Source organism: Nelusetta ayraudi, unplaced genomic scaffold (assembly GCF_046127955.1).
Source record: "Nelusetta ayraudi isolate G7.1 ecotype Tasmania unplaced genomic scaffold, CSIRO-AGI_Nayr_v1 ptg000017l, whole genome shotgun sequence".
Classification (NCBI taxonomy): Eukaryota; Metazoa; Chordata; class Actinopteri; order Tetraodontiformes; family Monacanthidae; genus Nelusetta; species Nelusetta ayraudi.
Genome location: NW_027466067.1, coordinates 6761743 through 6784382, shown reverse-complemented (window position 1 = coordinate 6784382; position 22640 = coordinate 6761743). Strand labels below are relative to the sequence as shown.

Here is a 22640-nt window from a genome sequence, read left to right as displayed (position 1 = left end):
CGTTCATGGGAGAAAGGCAGGAAAAACCTTTTGTGGGATGCTCTCTGTTCTTTTTCAGTCACATGCCAAACTGAAGAGGGATGTGCCTCCATACAACAAAGCTGAGTATAATGTTTGGGTGTTTATTTTACTTTATTTATTCTTTTTATTTCATGTTCAGCGTTTGTCCCAGTAGTTCACCCGGGTTTTAAGCCGAGGTGAAAAAGAGAAGCCACTTCTGTGGCCATCTGTGAATTATTCAGCATGCAGCCATGCTTGCAGAATCCGGTTTCTTTAATGCCGCCCTCAGGCATGGTTATCAAATGGACAAACAGTGTCTGTGTCGTCGAAGACACCTGACACACCCTCTGGCACTTCATGTGACTCACATTTTAAAAAAGGTTTCGTAGCGTTACTCAAATAAACATTGTTCTCATTGTCAACCGCAGTCTTGCTCAAGTGTATTATCAGAAAATACAAAAAAAAAAAAACAACAACACTGTGGTTAAATGCAAACATGAATCTCTGTCTCATGACAGGCAGACAGTGACTGAGTGACACAATCCCCACCAGACAGAGATGCATGTTGGCATCCCACCACAGTGTATGGAAAGAACTGACGATGACATGTTTTACCTCTAGTCAATCTTCCTCTTTTCCATTTCCCAGAGGAAATACATATATATACACATATATATATACATATATGCATATGTATTATTTACAGTTCTATGTATTTATAACAACAAGTGAGCACCTGCCTTTTCTGTGTTCAGCCGCAGCCGTCAGCTTCTCTGTAGAGAGAGTAATATGAGCATCTGTGTTGGCACAGAATGGGACCTTTGATCTGTGGCATGGCTGTGCAAACAGATGTATCCTGGTTATTAAGTATTTGATAAATGTCACCTATCATCCCTCCCCACCCCTTATTCAAACCACGTTTCTCCTCCTGTGGCTGTAGTGTTTGAGCAACTAAGGGCTGTAATATATCACTATTTTTTTTTTCATGAATTGGGAAAAAAATAAAAATAAATAGAGGACAACCTGAACTCTCCTCGTGTGGATAAACTCAAAACATTAGGATTCAGCTGCAGCGATGGATGGCTCAAAGTTAGGATTAGAGCATGCTTGAAAAGTTGTCAATCCTCACTGAGGCACCATTAGGAGCGCAGGAAGCTTGGGTGAGTCAATTGCACAAGCAAGCAAATATTTGTCCAGGGTTATTTAAATATTTTTTGCATGGTTATTTTGTTTGCATGTCACATGCCACAGGTGCTGCCCCACCTCCGCACAGTCACGGATGCAAATATTCGCTCAGCAGGTGTCATTTTCCACTTGATCCTTTGTGCAGGAGTCACTGTCATCAGATCACGCAGCTCTCTCACAACAAACTAGGCATCATGCTGCTGTCAGCTGAGAGGCATTGATAGCAGCGTTCAAAAGGATCGGTCAACCAGTTATCGCTACCAAGGCTGCTACTGTTACAGCGATGCCCATTGCGGAGCTGCTGGCTGTGCAGTTCGACATGCAGCTGCTGTTGAAGCTGTCTTTTTCTGTTGCTGCTACACTGCTGGTTTCCTGGGTCTATAGGTACTACAGCTCCAGGGACGCAAAGAAAATTCAGGTCAATGGAAAAGACAACAAAGAAGGACGACATGCAACCTGCCGGAGCTGCAAGACAACACTGCAGTCTCAAGACTCTGCGCAGGGCCCCGCAGAGGACGGAGGCGAGCGGGCCAAATGCTCTGATGCGGAGGCCAGTGACGACCCGATGTCTGACAACTCCAAGGAAACAACGGCAGAGGAGCAGCATCACCAGGCTGACAAAAGTGAGGATGCGTTTAGTGTACCGTGCCGTGACCGAGATATCAGATCAAAAAGAGAAATGCTCTCTCATCGGAAGCAAGAGAACGTTACCAACAGTAATATTTCATTTGGATCTGCTTTGAACCTTCCCCATCCAACAGAGAGCAGGATTACAAGTGCAACAGGGCGCCGTTCCCCTTGCTTTTTGCAAAAGCTGGAGGGCAGCGTGGGTGTGGGCAGGGAGCTGAGGCAGGACTTGGAGCGCCAGGGGGCCTACTCCAGCTTCCTCTCCAAGGCAGAGATCAAAGTGGAGGATGCAAACGTTGTACTGGAAGGAACGGGAGACCAGATTGCGCGCGGAAAGATATACAGTTATTATGTGCAGTCTTCCTCCCACCCTGTAACTGACTCAAACGCTGTGCCGGGTCAATTTGAGAGGATCTCTGAGTCACAGCCAGTGGAGCTGGGTAGTCGTGGCAGCAGCCTCTCGGAATCTCCTGCTCCCCTGAGCCCCGCCATTATCCGAGATTTGGTTTTACCACAAAGCCTCGCCGAGGATCCATCCTCGGTGGAAGTCCAGGAGCTCAAGCACACTGAAAAACCTGTGCTCCTGCGCAAAGAGAGTTATCTGTCTGCGACTGAGCAGTCTGAGCTCGCCGTCCCTTCGCTGACATCAAGCGCGTCGCCTAAAATGCCTCAGTCAATGGCTGCGTCCACTGATGAGTCCAACCCTGCTCACCCCAAAAAGCTTGGCTCTACAGCGAACGAAGACCCAGAAGATGATGTCGAGACTGCTGCAGGGGCTCGATTTTTACACTTTCCAGCATGTACCTTTGACTCCACCAATGCAGAAAATGTTGTGCGCAGACTTGATCTGGGTAACTGCCTAGAGACGCTGTACCTGGCCAAGGAACACGGCCAGAACTCTGTGCAACAGGCGGCGCTGAGAGTCATGTCGGACAACTACCTTCAGGTGCTTAGAGATCCCAGAATTTACGGGCGTCTGATGGATAGCGAGCGTCAACAGATTCAGAGGCAGCGAATGCGAGGGAAGAAGTACGTCATGGTGGCAGACATTGACCTTCAGGACTTGATGAAAATCAGCCGGGAGCCAGGGGCAGACAAAGAGCAGGGCAAGACGTCCAGTGCGGTTTACTACTACGATGACTGTAAAGATACCTGGCAGAAGCTCTGTCGTATCCCACCGGAAGTCGTCTCCGGGACCTGCGCCATGTGCACGATGGATAACTACTTGTTTGTGGCCTTGGGATGCACGGGCACAGACAGAGAGATGACGCCCTCCAAACAGGTGTTCTGCTTCAATCCCCTGACGTCCATTTGGAAAGAGATCAGTCCCATGAACACGGCCAGGCCCCGCTGCAAATTGGCAGCTCTGGAGGGATACGTCTACGCCATCGGCGGCGAGTGCCTCTCCTCGGTGGAGCGCTACGACCCGCGGGAGGACCGGTGGACGTTCGTGGCCCCGCTGCCCAACGACACGTTTGCCGTGGCACATCACGTCACCGTTTGCAACGGGGAGCTTTTCGTCTCTGGGGGAACCCTTCGGTACTTGCTGCTGCGCTACAACCCCAAATCCAACACCTGGAGATCGAGTCTGCTCACGGGCAGCAAGGACAGGACGGCCGACTTGGCAGCCAGGGGGAGGTTTTTGTACCGCTTCGACATCAACCCCATGCTGGGCCTCAGTGTTTACCGATACCACACGGTGGCCCGGCTGTGGTACGAGTGCAGCTCCAAGCGTCTGCAGCACTGCCCGTCCTTCCAGTGTGCCACGGCGGACAACAACATATATTGCATCAGCCGCCAGTTCACCATGCGGTTCCAGGCGGAGGAGGTCTCTCCCGCCTTTGCCAATGAGGATTTGAGTGTCCTCTTGGCGGCGAAGGGCGTGCTTTTCCCATTCGTCCTTTCACTGCCTGATAAGAAGCCTCAGCAGACCAGCGTGTAACAAAGATTGGGCTCACCACGATCGTCAGATTAGGTGGTGATGGAGTGACCCCCACTCACCCACGTGCTCTCCAGCCAGTTTCTGTTTTTTTTATTTTTTTTATTAGTCCTGCATTGCTCAAGCTGAAAATGCAAAAATGTAATCTTTCCATTGTGATATTTTGTAACCAGAGATAGCAGATCCTTTCTGCTATCTGAGATAGCAGAAATGATCTATTTCACATTTAGTTTTTGTTTTCCTCTGAACAGCAAAGATGATTTAATAACATGTTTCAGAGTTAATGAGTTGATTTAACCTAACGTTGTACAAAGAATAGCTGTGAACTCATTATGTGCTGCTTCGCTGTGTAGGGCAGGGATATAACTTACACAGTGGCCTACATGTCGTGCAATTATATACTGTTGCTCTTTAAAAATGACAGGATGAAAATGAGTTTGTAGTATAATATAAATAGGTAAGTGTCCAGGAGCATTTGTCACCGGTGGGTGTAAGGTTTTTTTTTTTTTTTCCCAGTTTTTGTGCCATTTATTCTCATCCTAAAAGGTCTTTTGTCTTTAATTGCATTACTTTTTCTGTCAGCAACATGAAAAGAGAGGTGCGCACTTTGTCACTCATGTAATGTTAATCCACAATTAACGCTATTCAATGGCTGTCCCACCATTTGTGACTGATTACCAATGATAGAATAACATGGGGACAAGCTCAACGTGATTGTATTTATTTCAAGGGCTGAGTAATTAGATTAACAAATGGAACATGTATAAGAATCATACAAATATTAAACCCGTCATTGTGTCCTCATTTATAATTAAGCTTTTCATTATACACCCTTTACTGCTCAGGATTTAAAAAAAAAAAAAAAAAAAAAAAGGAGGAGGAGAAGAAGAAGCACACAGACAACTCGTACAGCCGACGTGCTGCTATAGCACCACCATGTGGCTCTGGAGACAACACTGCAGCGCTGGAGTCAAGGCACATCCCACGCGGGCATCATGTGACACACAGACATCAGCCGAGCTGTGCGGTAGAGTGAATATCCAGCGAAATGGGGACTTCAGCTGCACTGGAGAGGCAGCTGATGGCTGAGCATCAAACATGAGCATCTTTTAAGTCTTGAATTAAACACACTGTCACTAAACGGGGACAAACACGGTTCAGGGGATGGACGAGTCCCTTTGGATGTTCCCTTGAATGACTGAAAAAATGATATCAGAATCTTAATTCTGGCCTTGACACTGAATGTTTGGTTGATTGATTGTTTTGTTTTTTAATCATTATTACAATTTTTGGAGTATCTGGGACAATGTTAAAAGAGTGTTTCAGATATTACCTATCCATAGAGAGGAAATAAATTTGCAAAAAAACATCTTCCTTCTATTTTGCTCTACTCACATACAGACAACTCACCTCATAAGCATGTGCTGCAGTTGTATTAGATATTTTAATCTCAATTCACATTAGACAATATAATGATAATAAAAATTAAAAAAAAAAAAAAAATCAGGTCCCACAGAGCTGCATCCAGCATGATTGGAGTCTTTGAATGAGGCAGATTGTCGAGGCGACACCGTGAATTGTCGCTTCTAAGCCTGTTGCGATGGCGGACTGATGGAAGCATCTGGGATCTGTAGCAGCGTCCGCCCTCTCAGGCGCAGGTCCTTGTTGCCGTTGTTGGCCGCGTGGAGGTGGCTGGAGAGCTCGCGCGACGCCCTGGCGTAGCGGCCCTGGCACAAGGCGCTGGGCGCATGCCACGTGTATGCCGACCTGTACGCACTCAGCGGCGGCAGGCACGACGGCCGCTCCTCCGAAAGGCGGCGGCACTTTTTTGTTGGCGGTGGCGGGCCGGCTGGAAGCGCTGTGTGCGGGGAAACACAGAGGAATGGTGAGCTAGCTGCCGCGTTAGCGCAGCCATTAATTACGCTGGTGACTGATTTGGGTTAAGATATTTAATTGTTCATGAGCATGACTGCTGCTCCGCTCCATCCAGTCAAATTTTAATGCGCTGCAGTATGTTTGCTCAACAATGGCAGCCGTCACGCTTTAATGTCTCGTGCGGAATCACTACCTGCAGGCGCGGCTGCGGCGGCAGAAATTGGCCCGTGAGAGTTTTGAGGCTGCCATGTCAAGTTGTCCCGATGCCAGTGCCGCAGTGTGGGCAGAGCGCTGGAGTGCTTGGACCCACAGCACTCTTTATAATGCATGATCAAGCCATCTGAGGGAGGACAGTAGACAGTCGTCTGCGTCCTCTTTGTATGGACTTCCTGGGGATAAAGATATAGAGGGCGTGACCTGTTCTCTCATCATAATCTTCAAAAGGCTGCGGAAAATTACTCTAACTAGTCTTCCAGTGCCCAGTAGGAATTGAATTCTACCATTTGTATTTTATTTTTTTTCATGGCGGCTGAGTTCGAGTAAAAGCTCGCCTACGTAAAGAGTTTTATCTGCGGCCTTTATCTCGGCTGTCGGTATTATGCGCGAGTGGCCACATTTTTAGCAGAGAAAGCCCTGACTTGCAGTGCCGTGACAGGCATTCAATCGCCGTTAATGCCATGAAAGAGCAGTTAAAGGCTGACCTCAGCTCTCGGCGGGGCACATCTTCTCTCAAAGACGCCTGGCTCGAGGTCCCGGTGGGCCTGGCGGTCCATATGATTGCCGCCGCTGGCTGTCTCCAGCTCCCGAGTGAACTGTGTCGGACAGAATAAACAGACGTCGCAAAACGGGGCAGCGGGTGTGTATGTGTTTTCGAAAGAGGGAGATGGAGAGGGAGAGGGAGAGGGGACCCTGGGAACGGAGATCAGCAGAGCTCACACTTTGGCCATCGATCTGCCGCTGCTCTACAGTATTTCTGAAGTCATTTCTCCTCTCAGATCCTGAACCAGCAGCCCGTGGCCGAACCTCCACGTCAATGCAATTAGTCTGCGACGCCTGGGCCTCTCCCACCAGGAGGCCGTGCTGATGTGGCTGAACCGAGAATGCTTAATCACTTTGCTATAGATTTGACTGCCAGCTGAGGAGCCCCTTTGGCAGGCCGCCTCGTGTGGCATTATGTTTTACTTCAGCGGCGACGGTGGCGGCGCGGGAAAGGCACACATAGGCCGCGCTCTGAGTTTCTAAAGACCCCGTGGGGGACGTTGGGTGGCATCGATTGGCAGGAGGGCATTTTGCAAACAAGTTGGCGTCAGTATTTTTCAAAATCACATCCAGCCGTGTTCCCATGTTATCTTGGTTAAGGGTGGGGGTGGCGGTGGTGAGCTGAACTGCCGGCTCTGCAGTAGCAGCAGGTGGCTTCTGTGTCGCTCTGCAAATATTTTTCTCTGATCAGCGAATTTAAAGTGGGAAAGTCCCACCCCGCTGCTTTCTGATGCCCCCGCTCATTCTAACATCTTAAATTAAAAAAAAAGGAACTAAACTAAAATAAAACTGCAATAGTTACTAATTATTTAAATTACTTTATAAAACTGTAAACATACTTTTTTAATTTGTATTTTCTTAATTTCCATGCAAATTGTTGCTGTTTAAGACATTCTATTGCTTTTTGCTGCTAATTCTCCCTCTGCCTGTGTTCCATTTTCCCACACAAAACCAGAAACATGTATCAGCTTAATATCCAGTCGGTGCCCTCGACCCAAAGGTGCTTCTAAGATCTGGATCTGGTCCCCTGGGTGCTGTATACTGGCGGCCCCTCAGAAGAATATGACTCGAAGGCAGAGAAGAGAATACATTTCACTGTGGCCTCTTTAAGGCGTGTGCAACCTAGAAAGTGGTCCCCTTCATCTCCTCCTATTGTGCCATTCTGAATTGCTTCTTAAAGCTGCTTACCTGAAGCCTTTCTTCAGCCCAGTTGCCAATCAGCACTTTGTTTGCATACCTCTGCTCGATTCTCCAGCCGGGTTGGCTCCATTTGTCTTTCCCTGTCCCTGTTTGGTTTGCGCTTTTACCCAGCATCATATGCACCTGAGCGGGGAAATACAAATCCCTGTTGGAGCACTGGGAGCTACTTCAACTGTAAAACATATGTAGGTGGTATCACCTGGCTCCATAACGGCAAAAGCAGCTGAGCCCGGGAGGGAGGGAGGGAAGGGAATAGTAGAGTTCTGTTGCCATGGATACAGCAAACACTGAGGGGAGAGGTGTGCTGGAAGCAAAGTGGAGATGTCTTGCATCTGCGTTAAAAAAAGGAAATCCATTCCTCGGGTCATTTGTAACCCAGCTTTTGTGAACGCTGTCTTTGTTGTTTAACTGCCGTCAGAAATGTGTCTTGAGGCCGTGTCCTCACGTCCCTTATATTTCATTTCACAACAGTGTTTTGTCCCTATCAATGTAAAGCAATTCCTTACTGGATTGTCTCAATTGGGCACCGAATGAACACAAAGAGATTATATCCTTTTTTTTCAATCTTTTGTCCTATTATTTCTTTCGAAACAGTGCGAAACAGTGCATCGAGACCCACAAAGCCGTCATACTGGCTAGTATGACGGTCGTTGGCTGTACCTGGATGTTTAGTGTGTAGGTGGTTTGCTCAAACCGTCACAACGGTGTGAATTGCACTAAATAGACACAGCTAATGACAGCAGGTGTCGGAACATAGTGCTTGGACCTGACTTTGGGTTAATGGAGGGGACAAAAGGCTTGCAATTAAAATGCAATTTAAAAAAAATGAGTGTGTCATGCCTCTTATTTAATCTCGATTAAATACGAGGCAAAATGAAATTTTAATCCATTTTAATCGTGTGTGTGTGTGTGTGTGTGTGTGTGTTTTCAAATGCCAACGCCTATGCCGTGGAACCCCCGTCTAATAGCCGCTTCCTGTAGGCCATCTAAGCATGGCCATTTCTTTTTTTAATTTTCCATTCCATTTCAACAGCAGGGGACAGACGACTGTTGTTTTTGTCCAAGTGCAAGGAAAAAGCAGTTGACCCTTATCACAGAAAGGAAAGGTGACGTGACCCCCATCCTCTCCCCTGCTCAAGGGGACCCTGTCATCCATCAAGGAACGTCGTACTCGAAGGTGAGGAAGAGAGTGGGCGGTGCACGCCTCAGGAAGTGATCGTCCGCCAGCAAGGGTGAGACCTCTGATTCCAAACCGACCTTGGTGGTCGTGACGGAGGCAGTTTGGAAGGGGAGAGCCGTCCCTTCATACTGTCGCATGGGCTCCGCCGGCACATGGACTCCATCCAGCACGTCCTGGCACAGCGACGAGCCCCCATTGAGGTCCTGCAGGAGGCAGTGCACCGTGGAACAATACGGGCAACGGCTTGATTCTGCTGCTACGAGGCGCAGGTTGAAAACTGCCATCTGCAGGGCCGGACAGATTAGGAGCTGAGCTGAGCTGGGCGCAGTGGGGACGGCAGATGTCCGGGTCCTTCTCCCGGCCAGCCGCTGGCACAGCGCCGCCGCCCGGTTAGCCCCGGCACTGCCACCTCCGACGGCGGCCACTCGGCCGCGGACAGGAAGTGACACTGTGGCCAAGGGCTAATCGGTACCTGGAAGGCCAAGAGAGGGAGGGAGGGAGCAAGGAAGGAAGGGAGCAACAGTTGGCTTGTGGCTCAGTGGTGGGAGAAGTAAGTTGTGAATATGAATATTCTGCGAGACTGCGAGAGAGAGAGAGAGAGAGAGAGAGAGTTCCCCGACGGAGACCACGGTCGTGTCCGACTGCATGGCGACGTGCCGGCAGACTTCATCAGCACAGTCTGTCTGGGGTTGGCAGCACACACTGCACATGTCAACAGTGGTCTCCAGGATGGTCTGCTGATGTTTGGCTGACCGTCCTGGAGACCACTACTGTGCTACTGAATTACATTAAAAGGTGTAAAGGAATCTGCTGAAGCACAACTTTGTTATATTTCAATTCTCTCTCTCTCTCTCTCTCTCTCTCTCTCTCTCTCTCTCTCTCTCTCTCTCTCTATTCTACAACCTGTTGAGATGGATGTAAAAATGAAAAGCTTGTCGACTGCCATTGTTTTAACCCATGTCCTGTCATGTCACGAGTCGAGCGAGCAGAATGGATGACAATGAGCAAGTTGTTTTGCTTCAGCCGAGTTGTTTTTGTTTGAAGCTCCAGTTTGCTTTAATAAAGACTGTGTGGACTCTGTGAATGATGTCGGCCTGAAGGAGTTTCCCCCAGCCATGTTCCGGCGCTGACATGTTCCGCCCGCACGAAGGGGAAACTCTGGAATATTTCCAACACATGTCGACAGATCATTCCACAACATTTCCAGTCTTTTATCTCCCTCAAGCGATTTTCTTTCCCGTGGAAACATGTTGTTGGCATGAAAACATTGCTGTTCATCACAACTTAATAATGGCATTTGGATTTAGAATTTTTTTCCCCCTTTGAAACAGCTTGTAGATTTATAAAAACAGGGCTGTGTTTGAATTAGTAGGACTTTGGTAACATGTGGGCAGGATTAAAGAGAGTTAATAAAAATGAATGAAATAAGCTACATATGTCTGTGGCTGAGGCTCCAGGCTGAAAAATCCTCTCTTCTGTGTTTTTTTTTCTTTTTTCTTTTTTTTGTATTTCATTTCATTCTGAGCTTGCTTAATACATCACTGTCGTGTCCGTCAGTCAAATCTAAAATAAATTCCACAGCTGTTCACCACCAACATGCAAACCAGGTCAAGTCAATTCAACCTTTTATAATGTGAACATCACTCAAATGTGTCTGCATTTCACATGTACTTCCCAGGACACAGCCTCCTGTGGTGGGCTTGTAGATTCGATCCGACACCTCGGAGAACTCTGCGTTTTTTTTCACAAGGGCAACAAGAAGTGGATTTAAGTGGGTCAAGAAATTCTATGGGAGGTGAAACGCACTTACAGTAGGTGAGCCGACGTATGAAAACATGCTTGTGCACCCATATACACACACGACCTTGATTTCCCCCCTGTCCCCGTTTGATTTCTTATCTCAAATATCTCACATCTGAACTTCAGTCGCTGGAGGACAAAAAAAGGACATCTTTGAAACCTGGGCGTGAATAACATATAGATGATTTCCTTTTTTTTTTTTCACTCCGCTCTCATCTTGTAAAAGCAGCAGCAGCAGCTTGACGCGGGGGAATAGCATGAATCTTTGTTTAGTGGCGCCCGTAAAATGACGTAAAGAAAACATAAACAATCACGTAAACAATTCCACAGCGGACACAGGCCACCCCACCACCACGGCTACGCCCTGCAGCGAAAGCGCGCGCCGCGTGCACTTTGCCCACCGCCGGCGACGCCACCAGGAATGTCTGGATTCATCAGCTCAGAGAACGCCAGTCCAATTACCAGGAGGGTGGCTGCAACAAGAGCGGCGAGAGCCCATTATTAAAACTGCAAAGCCAGTGTCCATTCTGCTGCTGCTGCTGCTGCTGCCCTGCGCTGCTAAAGGTGTGTCATTAGGACTAAATGTTTTATCTGCCTCTCAGCACCTCAGCAGCGCTCCCACTTGCGTGTGAAATTCATTCTGACCTTGGCTTCACTTAATGACATGTTTGGCTGCCGGTTGCCCAGAGAGAGAGAGAGAGAAAATAGGTTACACTTAGCATGTTTTATTGCTGTGTAGTCAAAGTAATTACATTTTCCTTCAAGAAACCAAGTGGCCTTACAATAATAGAGCACCGTTTTTCTATCAATATTTACATTTTGACAGTGAATCTAGTCCTTGGCTAGTCCTTGGTTTTTGTTCCCCGGGCAATGGGAAAACTCTGGCGCACGCAGCTGTGCTCAGCACTGTCTGGCATTTTCTTTTCTGTTTTTTTTGCCATCCAAGTGAGGAAAATGCGAAGCGTCTCTCCCCAGCAAGGGCCCAGTGAGAGCAGCCGTGTCTGAACTTACACCGCTGATCTGTAGATGGCAGTGATAGCATGGAGTATTTTCGGTCAGAGCTCCGCGCAATATACACAATTTACATTTTTGTGTATTTTCTTCACGTAGCTTCAGTGTCTCAGTGTTTAAGTCATTGTAAAGGAGGTTTTTTTTTTGTTTGTTTTTTTACACTGTTTTGCACGTTGAGAGTCAGTAAACCTAAACTGCGTGTGAACCGGGGATATATTGCTGCAGGTTCCTGACGCAACTTGATGCCGGCTGCTCTCTTTTGTCTTTGTGCATCTCTGCATCATTTGAAATGGAAGACAACGGCATTAGGAGTCGCGTTGTCTCAGAGATTTTCGGCAGCCCCCGAGAGCCTCACCGCCTTCCCCTAAGTAGCTGGGCCCGAGCACAAAGACACCATTGTGAGGCTGCTCTTTAAAACCATCCCAGTCGCTGTATAGAGGAAAGAAGAAGAAGAGGAAGAAGAAGAAGAAGAAGAAGAAAAGCTCTGTTTTCAGCGGCACTAAAAATCACTGTGGCACGGCCAAAAATCACAGACTGGAATCTTGTCTGGGACCCATGAGTCCACAGGATTTGTTAAGGAGGCATTCATGCAGTTTTCTGTTTGTCGCCCCTTACAGAGCTCCAGAGGCCGGGCTGACCTATTTCCAAAATTGCACTGTCCCCACGGTGACACCGGCTGGTTTGGAAATACTGCGAGATAATGGGACTCAGGTAACGGAGGGATTCTGTTTAACACAGCGCGGGATTATCAGAGATGAGCAGCGGGATAAGCAGCAGCGATCGGCAGGACGCTCGCAAAACAATGTTGTTGTCTGACAACAAATATCCATCCATCTCCGTCTCCCGCATCTCACTGGGAAATTTTCCCTTCTGCTAACCCCCCCCACCACCACTCCCCCCACAGTGATAATCTACTCACGGTGTGTGAAGAATGACAATGGTGCTGCTCTTACCGACACAGCACCTTTTCATTAAGACTCTACATTGAAAAGACGGTGTATGCACCTTCTCAACTTTGGAAGGTCAAATTTAGAGTTAAACTGAATAAATCAAAGGACTGGATCCACGTCATCAGAAGGAGAGCTGGTAACGTCTCGCGAACCCGACCATCACTCCAGACCAGGAGGGAGGAGGCTGCAGTGAAGCTGGTCAGGGACATGCACGATGAGCAACACCCCCTCCATGACCTGTTACCTCCGACTTGAGGCAACTGCACTTCCAGGACTATGAGGAACCAGCACAAGCAGGCAGAACCTCCAGCCAAGACCAGCAGGCTGAAAAATTCAACCCCACATACTGTAGTTAGGCCATATTATGACAGTATTTTAGACCATACAAATATTAGAGAATGGCAGACAGCAATCGTGGTAGCCAAGATTGCTACCTGCCCTTGTTTTTTTACTGCACTGAAATATTTTTTAAACCTTGAAACTGTTTTTGTATTATTGCTGTGTAAAGTTCTTGCAGTTTTTCAGTGGAGCCTGAGCTCTACTGCAAGCTTTAATTCAATAAAATCAATCAATCAATCAATCAATCAATCAATCATATGTCACTCAGTCAGTTTGCGCTGACAGGTGCTGTTTTACAAGTTGAGTAGTGAGGTGTATGGAAAAAAATATGATTTTAATTAACAATCTGTTGGGCACTTGCTGTACAACCTTATATAGAGATGCTTCTTTTTTTTTTTTTTCTTACTCAAGCTTTAGCTAAATAACGTGAATGAGCAGCGTCGGTTGGGGGTTATCAGCTTTCTCAATTGCGCTGTTTACACTCCCTGCTGACACGCCGCACCGTTACATAACCAAACTTATGGCTTTCCTGCTACTTGTGACACCGTCGGCCGCATTACGCAACGAACGTTGATTAAAAATGATGTGGAAAGCCAACCACACCCACCCCATCCTCTATCCTGCTGCCCACCTGGGGCGACGCAGTGTGGGGGGGTGGAGTGGAGGGGGCGGACCACAGATTGAGAACCCCTGTCGAAGGCACACAGAAAACCGAGGGGGGGTGGAGTGAAGAGGGGAGTAGGCAAGCAAAGAGAGAGAGAGAGAGAGAGAGAGAGAGAGAGAGAGAGAGAGAGAGAGAGAGATCACCCCCACTTAACATGTCAATCAGGATTTAATGCCCTTTGAGAGCCGAGCTCGGGGTTCCTGTTGGAGGCACCGGAGCCCAAGCAGCACGGTTGCTGATTTAAAAGGCGGCGCGGGCCGAACTGGGGGGTAAGGGTAGGAGGGGAGGGTGGCGCGCGCGCGCGCACACACACACACACACAAACACACACGTGCACACGCGCACGCACGCACACTGGAGCACAGGCGGCGCTGTTCGCGGCGGCGGCGCCTCTCACTCGCGTCTCACGTCTCGGCGGCGCGTCCTCGCCACAAGCCTGACAGGCGCGATGACGGATCGGCGCCGGGGCCACTTTTCAACAGCAGCAGCAGCAGCAGCAACAGGAACAGCAGCAGCAGCAGCGTGACGTCCGTCGACTGAACATGTCGCAGCTCCTCGGCCTGCTTTCGCCCGCGGATTAACTCCGCTGCCGGTGACATTCGTTTCGCCAAACTTGCGAATTTCCTCATTTATTCCCGCCACCTCCGCCCCCTAATATTATTAAATTAAAGCGCGCTTCAGCCAGAGAATGGAGCTGTGGAGCGCGTGTCGCATGGTGCTCTTCCCGGTTCAAATGCTCTACCACATCGTCCGGGCGAGCGTGGCTGCGCTCCTGCCGAGCCGGAGGAAGGACCTGAGCCGGGAGGTGGTTCTGGTCACCGGCGGGGGACGAGGCATCGGCCGCCACCTGGCAAAGGAGTTCGCGAGGCAGGGCGCCAGGAAGGTGAGTCGACCGCCGGGACTACTTGTTGCACGCGGCGGGGGATCGACCCGCTTCCTGCAAACGGACCGAGTGTAGAAAAGTGTCAGCGGCTCCCGTGTGTTGTTCACGTTTTGTTGGCGTTGTACACGTTGCCACATGCACACCTGCGAGGCAGAGTGTTGCAGGTAGGTTTTTTTTTTTTTTTTTTTGAAATGTTGGGTCACAGCAGTGGCGGAGCCAGAAAGGTTTCCTTGGGTGAGCTAGTAGATACCTGAAATTACTGTTCTTATTATTCGAATTGTTCCTGTGGTTGTTTGTTTGTTTGTTTGTTGTTGTTGCTTGGATAATAATAATAAAAAAAAACCTATATCAGCTTATTCTTACTGTCCTAGTGCCAGGGTTAGGGGGACATTGAAGCTCCTCTTTGGGTTTCTTCTTGTTTGGACGAGAACAAAATCCAAGCCAGCCAGAAATACGTACAATTCAACTGGAAATCAATGAACAGAGATTTGACTTGAGATGTTGTCGCGTGGAAAGTCTAAGACGTTTTGTCAAGTTATCCCCCAGCTGCTGGCCACCACATAGCTACGCCCCTGGGTCTCTCTCTCTCTCTCTCTCTCTCTCTCTCTCTCTCTCTCTCTCTCTCTCTCTCGCTCTCTTTCACACACACACACACACCTGTCCCTGCTGAGGTAGTCCAGCCAGCTCTGACTTCTGCCCCCAGGTGGATTGTTGTCTCGCTTCTGGCGTGAACGCTCGGGATCGATAACCTCCGAGTGTCTCCGGACCGGACCGGACCGGAGACCGTTGCCCTCAATTTTGTTTTAGTTCAAGTATTGCGCAACAGCTGGGGGGGTCAGCCAGAGGGCAGCCCCGGTCAGCCTTTATGGCTGATTGCTGCGATTAAAGGCAGCGACGGGTCGTGGCTGACACCCCCTCTGCCGGGGTCGGCTGCTGATTGTGGTATCACTGACATCCACCAGGTTGGCCATATGAGGAGATGTGGTGAGTTCTGGAGGCGGCTCGTGGTGTGTGTGTGTGTGTGTGTGTGTGTGTGTGTGTGTGTGTGTGTGTGGGGAGGGTGCTAAAAGTGCCTTCAAAGCTTTTCATGCAACACCCCCCCCCCTCCCCCCATTAACTTGTGCGCGTTTCTTTTTGTAGCCGCCTGCCAGCGTATCGCAACAGAACAACAAAGGGGTTCCATAACACTTTTAATAAAAGCCAGATTAGGTTTTGTTTACAAGTGCGGCAAGAAGACATGCAATGCCTTTTTTATGTAGCGTGGGCAAAAAAAAAAGCTAACCCAGCAAGAAAAAAAATCGGATAGGGTGGAGCAGATTACGCTGTTTTGTTATTTTCGAGCAAGGGATGCAATTTTAATCCCTTGCAATAAGAGAATGTGGCAAGACCCCCCCCCACCCCCCTCTGAGATCACTTTATTTTTTTCCTGCGTTTCATTTTGCACAATACAATTATCCTCTGCAGGATAATTAACCGTTCCACTCTCTGTGTCTTAAGCAACCCCATTGAGTCGACCCGTCCCGATAGACGTCCTGGCCGAAGGCCCCCCCCCCTCCCAGCAACTCGCAAATCAATGTCCTCACTGGAAATACATTTCAGAAATATCTGTCAGGATCCTGCCAATTTCTGAGAATCACCCCCAGCTAGCTGTAGCTTGGCCCCTCCCCTCCCCTCCCCACCCTCACCATTCCTCACCCGCTAACAAGGAGCCGCCGCTGAGGGAGTGTGTGCGTGTGTGTGTGTCGGGGGGGGTTCGGGCTCCGATCTCCGTCGATCCCGCGGGGTGAAGTCGAACATTACACGGCTGAGTGGCTGATGAGCCGCCGGTGTCCCTTTAGCGCTAATGCGGCAATGCAGAGCAGCGCTATTATTTTTTGATCACATCATACGGGAGTTGCCGTTTTGGAGGGGGGGGCCTGGGGGGGGGAGAAAATGCTGGTAACCCCCCCTGAGGGTTGCAAATCATGGCAAATCACGCCCCCCGTGCCCCGTGCTCTCCCGAAGACCACGCAATTTTACTAGCGTGAAAACGTCGCTAAAGAGCTCAGCCAAGCGCAAGCCGCCTCCCCCATAGCCTTTCAAAAGCCGCGTCCTCGGGGAAGGAAGAGGGCGAGAGGAGAAACCGGGCGGCCTTTTAAGAAGCTGCCGCCTCGCGAGTCGCACAACAAAGGTTGACACGGTGCCTTTCAGCGTCTCATTGTCGGCCGCTATCAAGGTGTGAAGGCTTTGAAAACAACACCTGTGGTAATGTTTTGCGACGGCTACTCCCCGGCCTACAGAGACGCTAAAAGGAAAGAATACAGGGCGGCGTTTGTGAATGGGAGGCTAACCTCCGTGAACTTGCGCTCACCCCAGTTTGAGGCCCTTTTGTGATTGACAACCCGGAACTTCCTCTTCTGCCTGTTCTGTTTTGTTTTTTTTTTTGTATGAAAGGATCCAGCGAGATTGAGAGCCGTGCACCCGGTTGGGGAGTCGGATCTTGTGTGCGTGCTGTTCAGAAAAAGGAGGGCGGGGGGGTCATTGCACAAGAAAGCTCTCGAGCGATAGAAAGAAGAAGTAGAAGTAGAAGAAGGAGAAAAAAAACAGCTTTTAAGTTGGGAGCACTGTCAGGGGTCTCGCAAACGGGTCCCCCCCCCCCACCGCAAAGACTTGACAATGCAAACGGAATTTTAGTTTTGTTTGTTGCCCCCCTGCATCTTTCTAATGGATTTGTTTATTTATTTCTTGCATTGGCACTTGGTGGAAAAACACTCGAGTAGATGGAGTCTGCAGGAAAATGTGATTTGTGTGCCTGTTTACCTTACATAAAGAGATCACCGCAAGGACAGGCTCCCAGTGCACTGATAACAGGTTGTGTGTGTGTGTGTGTGTGTGTGTGTGTGTGTGTGTGTGTGTGTGTGTGTGTGTGTGTGTGTGTGTGTGTGTGTGTGTGTGTGTGTGTGTGTGTGTGTGTGTGTGTGTGTTGCCGGAGGCGGGAAGCCCAGCGCTCCCAGCTGGGTATTGCCCTGCGACTGACCTTGCGGTCTCGGCAGTAATTAGACAGCGGCAGGCGACTGCCTCCTGAACTCCTGCTGCCCCCACAGTGTGCCGCCCCTGTGCCGGCCTATACAATGGGTGTGAAGAGCAGGGACCGTATACCCACCCACCCACCCACTCAGACCCGGGAGATAGACCGTCGCCGGAATCCGGCCGCAACTCGCGGGGACGCCGGCCTCGGCCGACAGTCGGGGGTGTCTGCGCTCTTTCCCGACGTCCTTGCGAGGTCCGATTGTTCGGGCGCGACTCGTCAGAGCCCCGTCGAAGGCGGTAAAGACGCAGCGTTCCCCGGAGGAAAGTCAACTGCAAAGTATCTCTTTTTGTTTTGCATTTGCTGCCAGGGCTCGCGGAGTCGCGGCCGGCCGCGGGGAAAAAAAAAAACAAAAAAACCTTAATGAGTGAAATGAGAGTTTCAATCAGAAGAGCACAGTTTGAGTGCCGGCTGTTAACGGGGACTGTCAGCTTTGTTTGTAAGGCTGGAATCCCATTAAAAGCTTTTGGTTATTTATCAAGACCTGTCTGCCCCCCGGCTGATTACTCCGAGGGGCTTTTGCAAATGAGGCAAACGAGAAAAAAAAGCCAATCAAAAGCAATTCCAGCGACGGGAGGTTCGCAGGGAGCCAAAAGCCCTCGATGCTCGAGCTCTGATAGGAGGAAAAAAAACAACAAATTCCAGACAGTCAATCTCTAATCTTCTCATCCCAGGAGTGTTTTTTTTTTTTTTTTTTTGGGGTGGGGGGGTTCTCACCTCTGATGTTTACGGAAACGGGAACAACACTGAACCTGACATAGGCCCGGTGGGTGAGATTTGGCAGCATCCAATGGTTGGAAATCAAACTGCGCTGATGACGAACGCTTGAAGTGGCGTCTCTTTTACCAGCCTGTGGCACTGAGCAGATCACTGAGTCTCTTCACAAGCAAATTAGCAAATGACAAACACAACTTATATTGCTTTATTTGACAAAAAAATAAAAAAATAAATAGATAAACGTTCAAATGAACAGGACCTGCACCTATATAAGTTGTCATTCAGGTCGGCTCTGGACAAGGAAGGAGTCAGTGGCAGGTTGAGCACAAGCAGGAAGAAAACAATCGGAACCAAAAAAAAAAACGCAATTAACAAAAACACACCACAACTGCTGTTTGATCACTTGCAGGACTGGACGGCCCTGCGAGTGGCGAGGGACACGCTTTGTGTACATTCGCACACGCGCGCGCGCGCACGCATGCAGCCGCTCTGTCTCGACCGTACACAGGATCACTTTCCAGCGGACTTTTCGCTCAAATATTAACCTTGGTCACGGGCGGCCGGCCAAATCCCACACTGGCGTCCTCAGTGCTCTCCGAGCGCGGGCACGTGCACGCGCGCGCAGGCACGCACAGTTTTTCAGACTCCCTGACCAGAAATGACAGGGCTCATCTGCCCAACAGGCCGTGTAATCTCTTTGAGAATTTGTGTTTGAGGGATGAGGAGGGCTCAGCCCCTGATTTCATTACCTTTCCCTGACCCCAGAGACTGACAGATCTAATTGCCCAATCGTTGGGCCCCTTACCTCCATCCAGCCCCCCCCCACTCCCACTCCCCCTCCCCCTCCCCGCTCAAATGACCAGGCCTTCATTTAGGCTGTGTGTGCGGATGGATGAAGGGACAGTCTATTCACACAGCAACCCCCCACCCCCTCCCCGCCTTTAATCTTCCTCAAACTATTTGTTGCTGTGAAAAAGCCTTCTCTCCTCTTGACCCCCCCACACCCCCCCCCACCCCCCCCCAAAATAAAAATGACCTGTTCTGCTCAAAAGAATCCTCACAGTTATTCCAAATTACATTGCCAGAGAAATTGCGCAAAAATCCTACCGTAACGTTTGCCCGACGGCTGACTGTTCGCCTCTTTTTGTTCTCCGGGAGGCCGACGGTTCACTGGCACGCCTTCTGATCTTGGCACATTCCCAACGCTCGGCAATTCTGGCAATTCCCCCGCTGGTTTTTAACCGTCGAAATGTATATACGTGGAAAAAAAAAAAACAACTCTCTTTTCTTTTTCTTCTCCATTAGGTGATCCTGTGGGGCCGAACGGAGAAGTGCCTGAAAGAAACGGCTGAAGAGATCAACCTCTCAGGAACAGAGTGCCATTACTTCCTGTGTGACGTCGCCAACCGGGAGGAGGTTTACAAGCAGGCCAAGGTGGTCAGGGAAAAGGTAAACCTGGAGGCGTCCATTCACATCTTTAGTTTTAAGGTTTTTTTTTTTTCTTACTTGCACGCAGAGAACAGCCCCCCCCCTCCCCACCTCTACTTCATGTCCGTGCGCGTACTTGGCTCTGATCTTCTGTCCCATCTGGTGCATAGATAACACTTCATCTGAGCGAGAAACGCTGCTGACAGCTCTGCCGCGCTGCTAGCGTATCGCGTTATGGAGGCAAAAAAAAAGAAAGGAAAGTCCCCCCCCCTTGTTTTTTTTTGACGCTCGCTCGCTCTCTAATCCCAGGTCGGAGATGTTACGATATTGGTGAACAACGCAGCTGTCGTCCATGGGAAAAGTCTGATGGACAGCGACGACGACGCCCTGCTGAAATCCCAGCACATCAACACCATGGGACAGTTCTGGGTAAGAAGAGGCAGTTCTGTGTGTGTGTGTGTGTGTGTGTGTGTGTGTGTGTGTGTGTGTGTGTGTGTGTGTGTGTGTGTGTGTGTGTGTGTGTGTGTGTGTGTGTGTGTGTGTGTGTGTGGAGGGGACTTCCCTCTGGATCATAATGTGACATTATGTCCGGGGTTCGACTTCTGCTTGTCTCTTGTTGCTGCTCGCACAGCATGTTAAACTCTTCCCCGTCTGCCTAACGGCAAAAAAAAAATCACAACAACCAAACACTGTGGACTCCCCTCTGTCCCACACAAATGACTTTGCACTATTATGCCACTCGCATAAGGTTCAAGGTGCACTACTGCAATATATGTGACGTATACATATTTGATTCGTGGCATTGGAATTCCGTGACTGAGCGACCCACGGTGTGAGGGCAACATGCAGTCTACAAAAAAGTTCAAAATAGTACAAAAAAAGTTTAAAAGTACGCCAGGAAATAAAAAAGTGTCAGACATGGCTTTTTATGGATTTTATCTTTATTGCATGATAGTGAGAAACATAATTTCCAATTCCTTTGTATGTCTGGTAAATGTGAATACATTTAAGTAAAAGTGAACTGAACTAAAGAGACTATACAAAGTTTTCACTTCAGCTCCTTTGGAGCAGTTTTGAAACTTTTGACCATGTAATTTCTTCTTTTTTTTTTGCAAAATGTCAGTTTGAGATCAAAAGTCTGAAATGAATAGAAAATGCCACTGTCGGATAAATGGCAGCAGAAATTGAATTTGTTTTCCCCCGCCCTCCTCTGTCGTTGGCCCAGACTACGAAGGCCTTTCTCCCGCGCATGCTGGAGCTGCAGCACGGCCACGTGGTCTGCATCAACTCCATCCTGTCGCAGTCGCCCATCCCCGGCGCCATCGACTACTGCACCTCCAAGGCCTCGTCGCTGGCCTTCATGGAGAGCTTGACGCTGGGCCTGCTGGACTGTCCTGGCGTTGGCTGCACCACCGTGCTCCCATTCCACACCAACACAGAGATGTTCCAGGGCATGAGAGTCAGGTAAACGTGCCCGCTGTAATTAAAGTGATTTAGCTGGAGAAACGTTGGCACAACTCAGGCCAGTCGGTCGGCTGTGTCGCTCCAGACTCGGACAGCTCGCTCCCTTTACCATGTAATGACCCTTTTTTTTTTAATGCTTCACATACTTTTTTTTTCTTGTTGGACACTTAAAATGTCATTGGTCAAAGTTCTTGGCCTTTTTTTTTTTTTTTTTTTAATCTTGCTTTCAAAACAGCATTGATTGACATGCTTGTCAGGAAACTTGGATTCCCAAACTTTGTTTCTAAACACCCTATATTTAAACCATGTATTGTTTATATCATTGTATTTGATACAAATAGTTTTAAGGATGGAAACATACATTCAGTATCTCTTAAAAGTATTGAGAAAAGAAAATGCTGATGCACTTACTTAGGCCCAACATGGTCAAAGAATAAACAAAGAATACATTGTAATGAAGTGTATGTACATATAGCCTGAATTTAATATGCAGCACTTCTCTCATAGGTTCCCCCAGCTCTTCCCACCCCTCAAACCCGAGGTGGTCGCCCAGAAGACTGTGGAAGCAGTCAGAGGTGACAAGGCCTTCCTTTACCTGCCATGGACGATGCACGCCCTCGTCATCTTAAAAAGGTAAACGTCACCGGGAAGAGATTTTCACTTCAGTGCCATTCCATCGCCATGACTTTGGTTGGTTTTTGTGGCTAACCCTTTGGAATGTTGTGCGTCCCCCACAGCTTCATGCCGCAAGTTGCACTGGAAGAAATCCACAAGTTTTCCGGGAGTTACACCTGCATGAACACATTCAAAGGGAGGACATGAGCCCAGGAAGCGGGCACGGGCGAGAGCGCCACCTCAGCGGCCATAAGGGAATATGGACCTTTTTGAAAGGAGGAGGAGGAGGAGGAGGAGGAGGAGGAGGCGGCCCAGCGGCAGCGTGAACAGAAACACTTAAGGGACGTGACGGGTGGCACTCTGCAGTAAAAACTAACTGACACACTGCAGGAAACGCCCTGGTTCCACTGTATGTATGTGCGTGTGCGTGTGTGTGTGTGTATGTGTGTGTGTGTGTGTGTGATGCCATTCTCACTATGAAAAGAAGCCATGAGTAGGTCTTTACCAGTAGTTATTCTGGGAGTTTATGTGACATCTGTTCTATTTTTTATTTTTAGCCTGTTTCTACACTCCTTGTTATTCTCATTTTAATGTCTTTAAATACAAACAAGTAAATAAAGTGGTTGTTTTAGAGACACTTTGTGTGTTCCTTTTGCCGGTGATGAAAGTGGAGAGGCGACAAACTTGGGAAGCCGCCGGTGATTTGTGAGTCTCTGCGGCAGCGCGATAACACCTTTGATTTACTCTGAGCATGAGATCAGTGACTGTGACAGACGATGTTGTCAAAACACAGGCTTGGGGGGTGGGGGGCGTTGGTTCTCTTCTCTGTCAGGGGAGGGGAAAAAAAAAACAGCTGGAATTTATAATTCTTCGTAAATGAATTCAGGACCTCCTTGTCACACAGATGCAAACTGGAGTGAAGGTTAAAAAATTAGCT

The 22640-nt window shown here is 48.9% G+C and overlaps 4 protein-coding genes across 5 annotated transcripts; 2 read left to right on the top strand and 2 right to left on the bottom strand.

Moving 5' to 3' along the window:
* Positions 1 to 1332: 1332 nt before the first annotated feature.
* klhdc7a (kelch domain containing 7A) lies at positions 1333 to 4613 on the top strand. The gene has a single exon (XM_076025076.1). The coding sequence runs from the start codon at positions 1469 to 1471 to the stop codon at positions 3752 to 3754; it is 2286 nt and encodes a 761-aa protein (XP_075881191.1). The 5' UTR covers positions 1333 to 1468; the 3' UTR covers positions 3755 to 4613.
* A 563-nt stretch (positions 4614 to 5176) lies between these two features.
* Positions 5177 to 8017, bottom strand: cfap107 (cilia and flagella associated protein 107). Of its 2 annotated transcripts, none has more exons than XM_076025077.1 (5): positions 7785 to 8017; positions 7574 to 7708; positions 6328 to 6438; positions 5820 to 6015; positions 5177 to 5600 (listed from the first exon to the last, which is right to left on the bottom strand). In XM_076025077.1, the coding sequence occupies exons 2-5, from the start codon at positions 7700 to 7702 to the stop codon at positions 5338 to 5340; spliced, it is 699 nt and encodes a 232-aa protein (XP_075881192.1). In that variant the 5' UTR covers positions 7703 to 7708; positions 7785 to 8017; the 3' UTR covers positions 5177 to 5337. The 2 variants fall into 2 exon arrangements, with proteins under 2 accessions (XP_075881192.1, XP_075881193.1); XM_076025078.1 differs by having other exon boundaries at positions 7623 to 7708.
* Positions 8018 to 8526: 509 nt separating this feature from the next.
* Positions 8527 to 9412, bottom strand: aadacl4 (arylacetamide deacetylase-like 4). Its single transcript, XM_076024389.1, is given in 4 exon segments — positions 8527 to 8571; positions 8730 to 8744; positions 8747 to 9226; positions 9386 to 9412. Coding segments are annotated over 4 exon segments (567 nt in total).
* Positions 9413 to 13831: 4419 nt separating this feature from the next.
* On the top strand, positions 13832 to 22338 carry dhrs3b (dehydrogenase/reductase (SDR family) member 3b). Its single transcript, XM_076025075.1, has 6 exons — positions 13832 to 14412; positions 19502 to 19645; positions 19934 to 20053; positions 20850 to 21088; positions 21596 to 21721; positions 21826 to 22338. The coding sequence occupies exons 1-6, from the start codon at positions 14218 to 14220 to the stop codon at positions 21908 to 21910; spliced, it is 909 nt and encodes a 302-aa protein (XP_075881190.1). The 5' UTR covers positions 13832 to 14217; the 3' UTR covers positions 21911 to 22338.
* Positions 22339 to 22640: the final 302 nt, after the last annotated feature.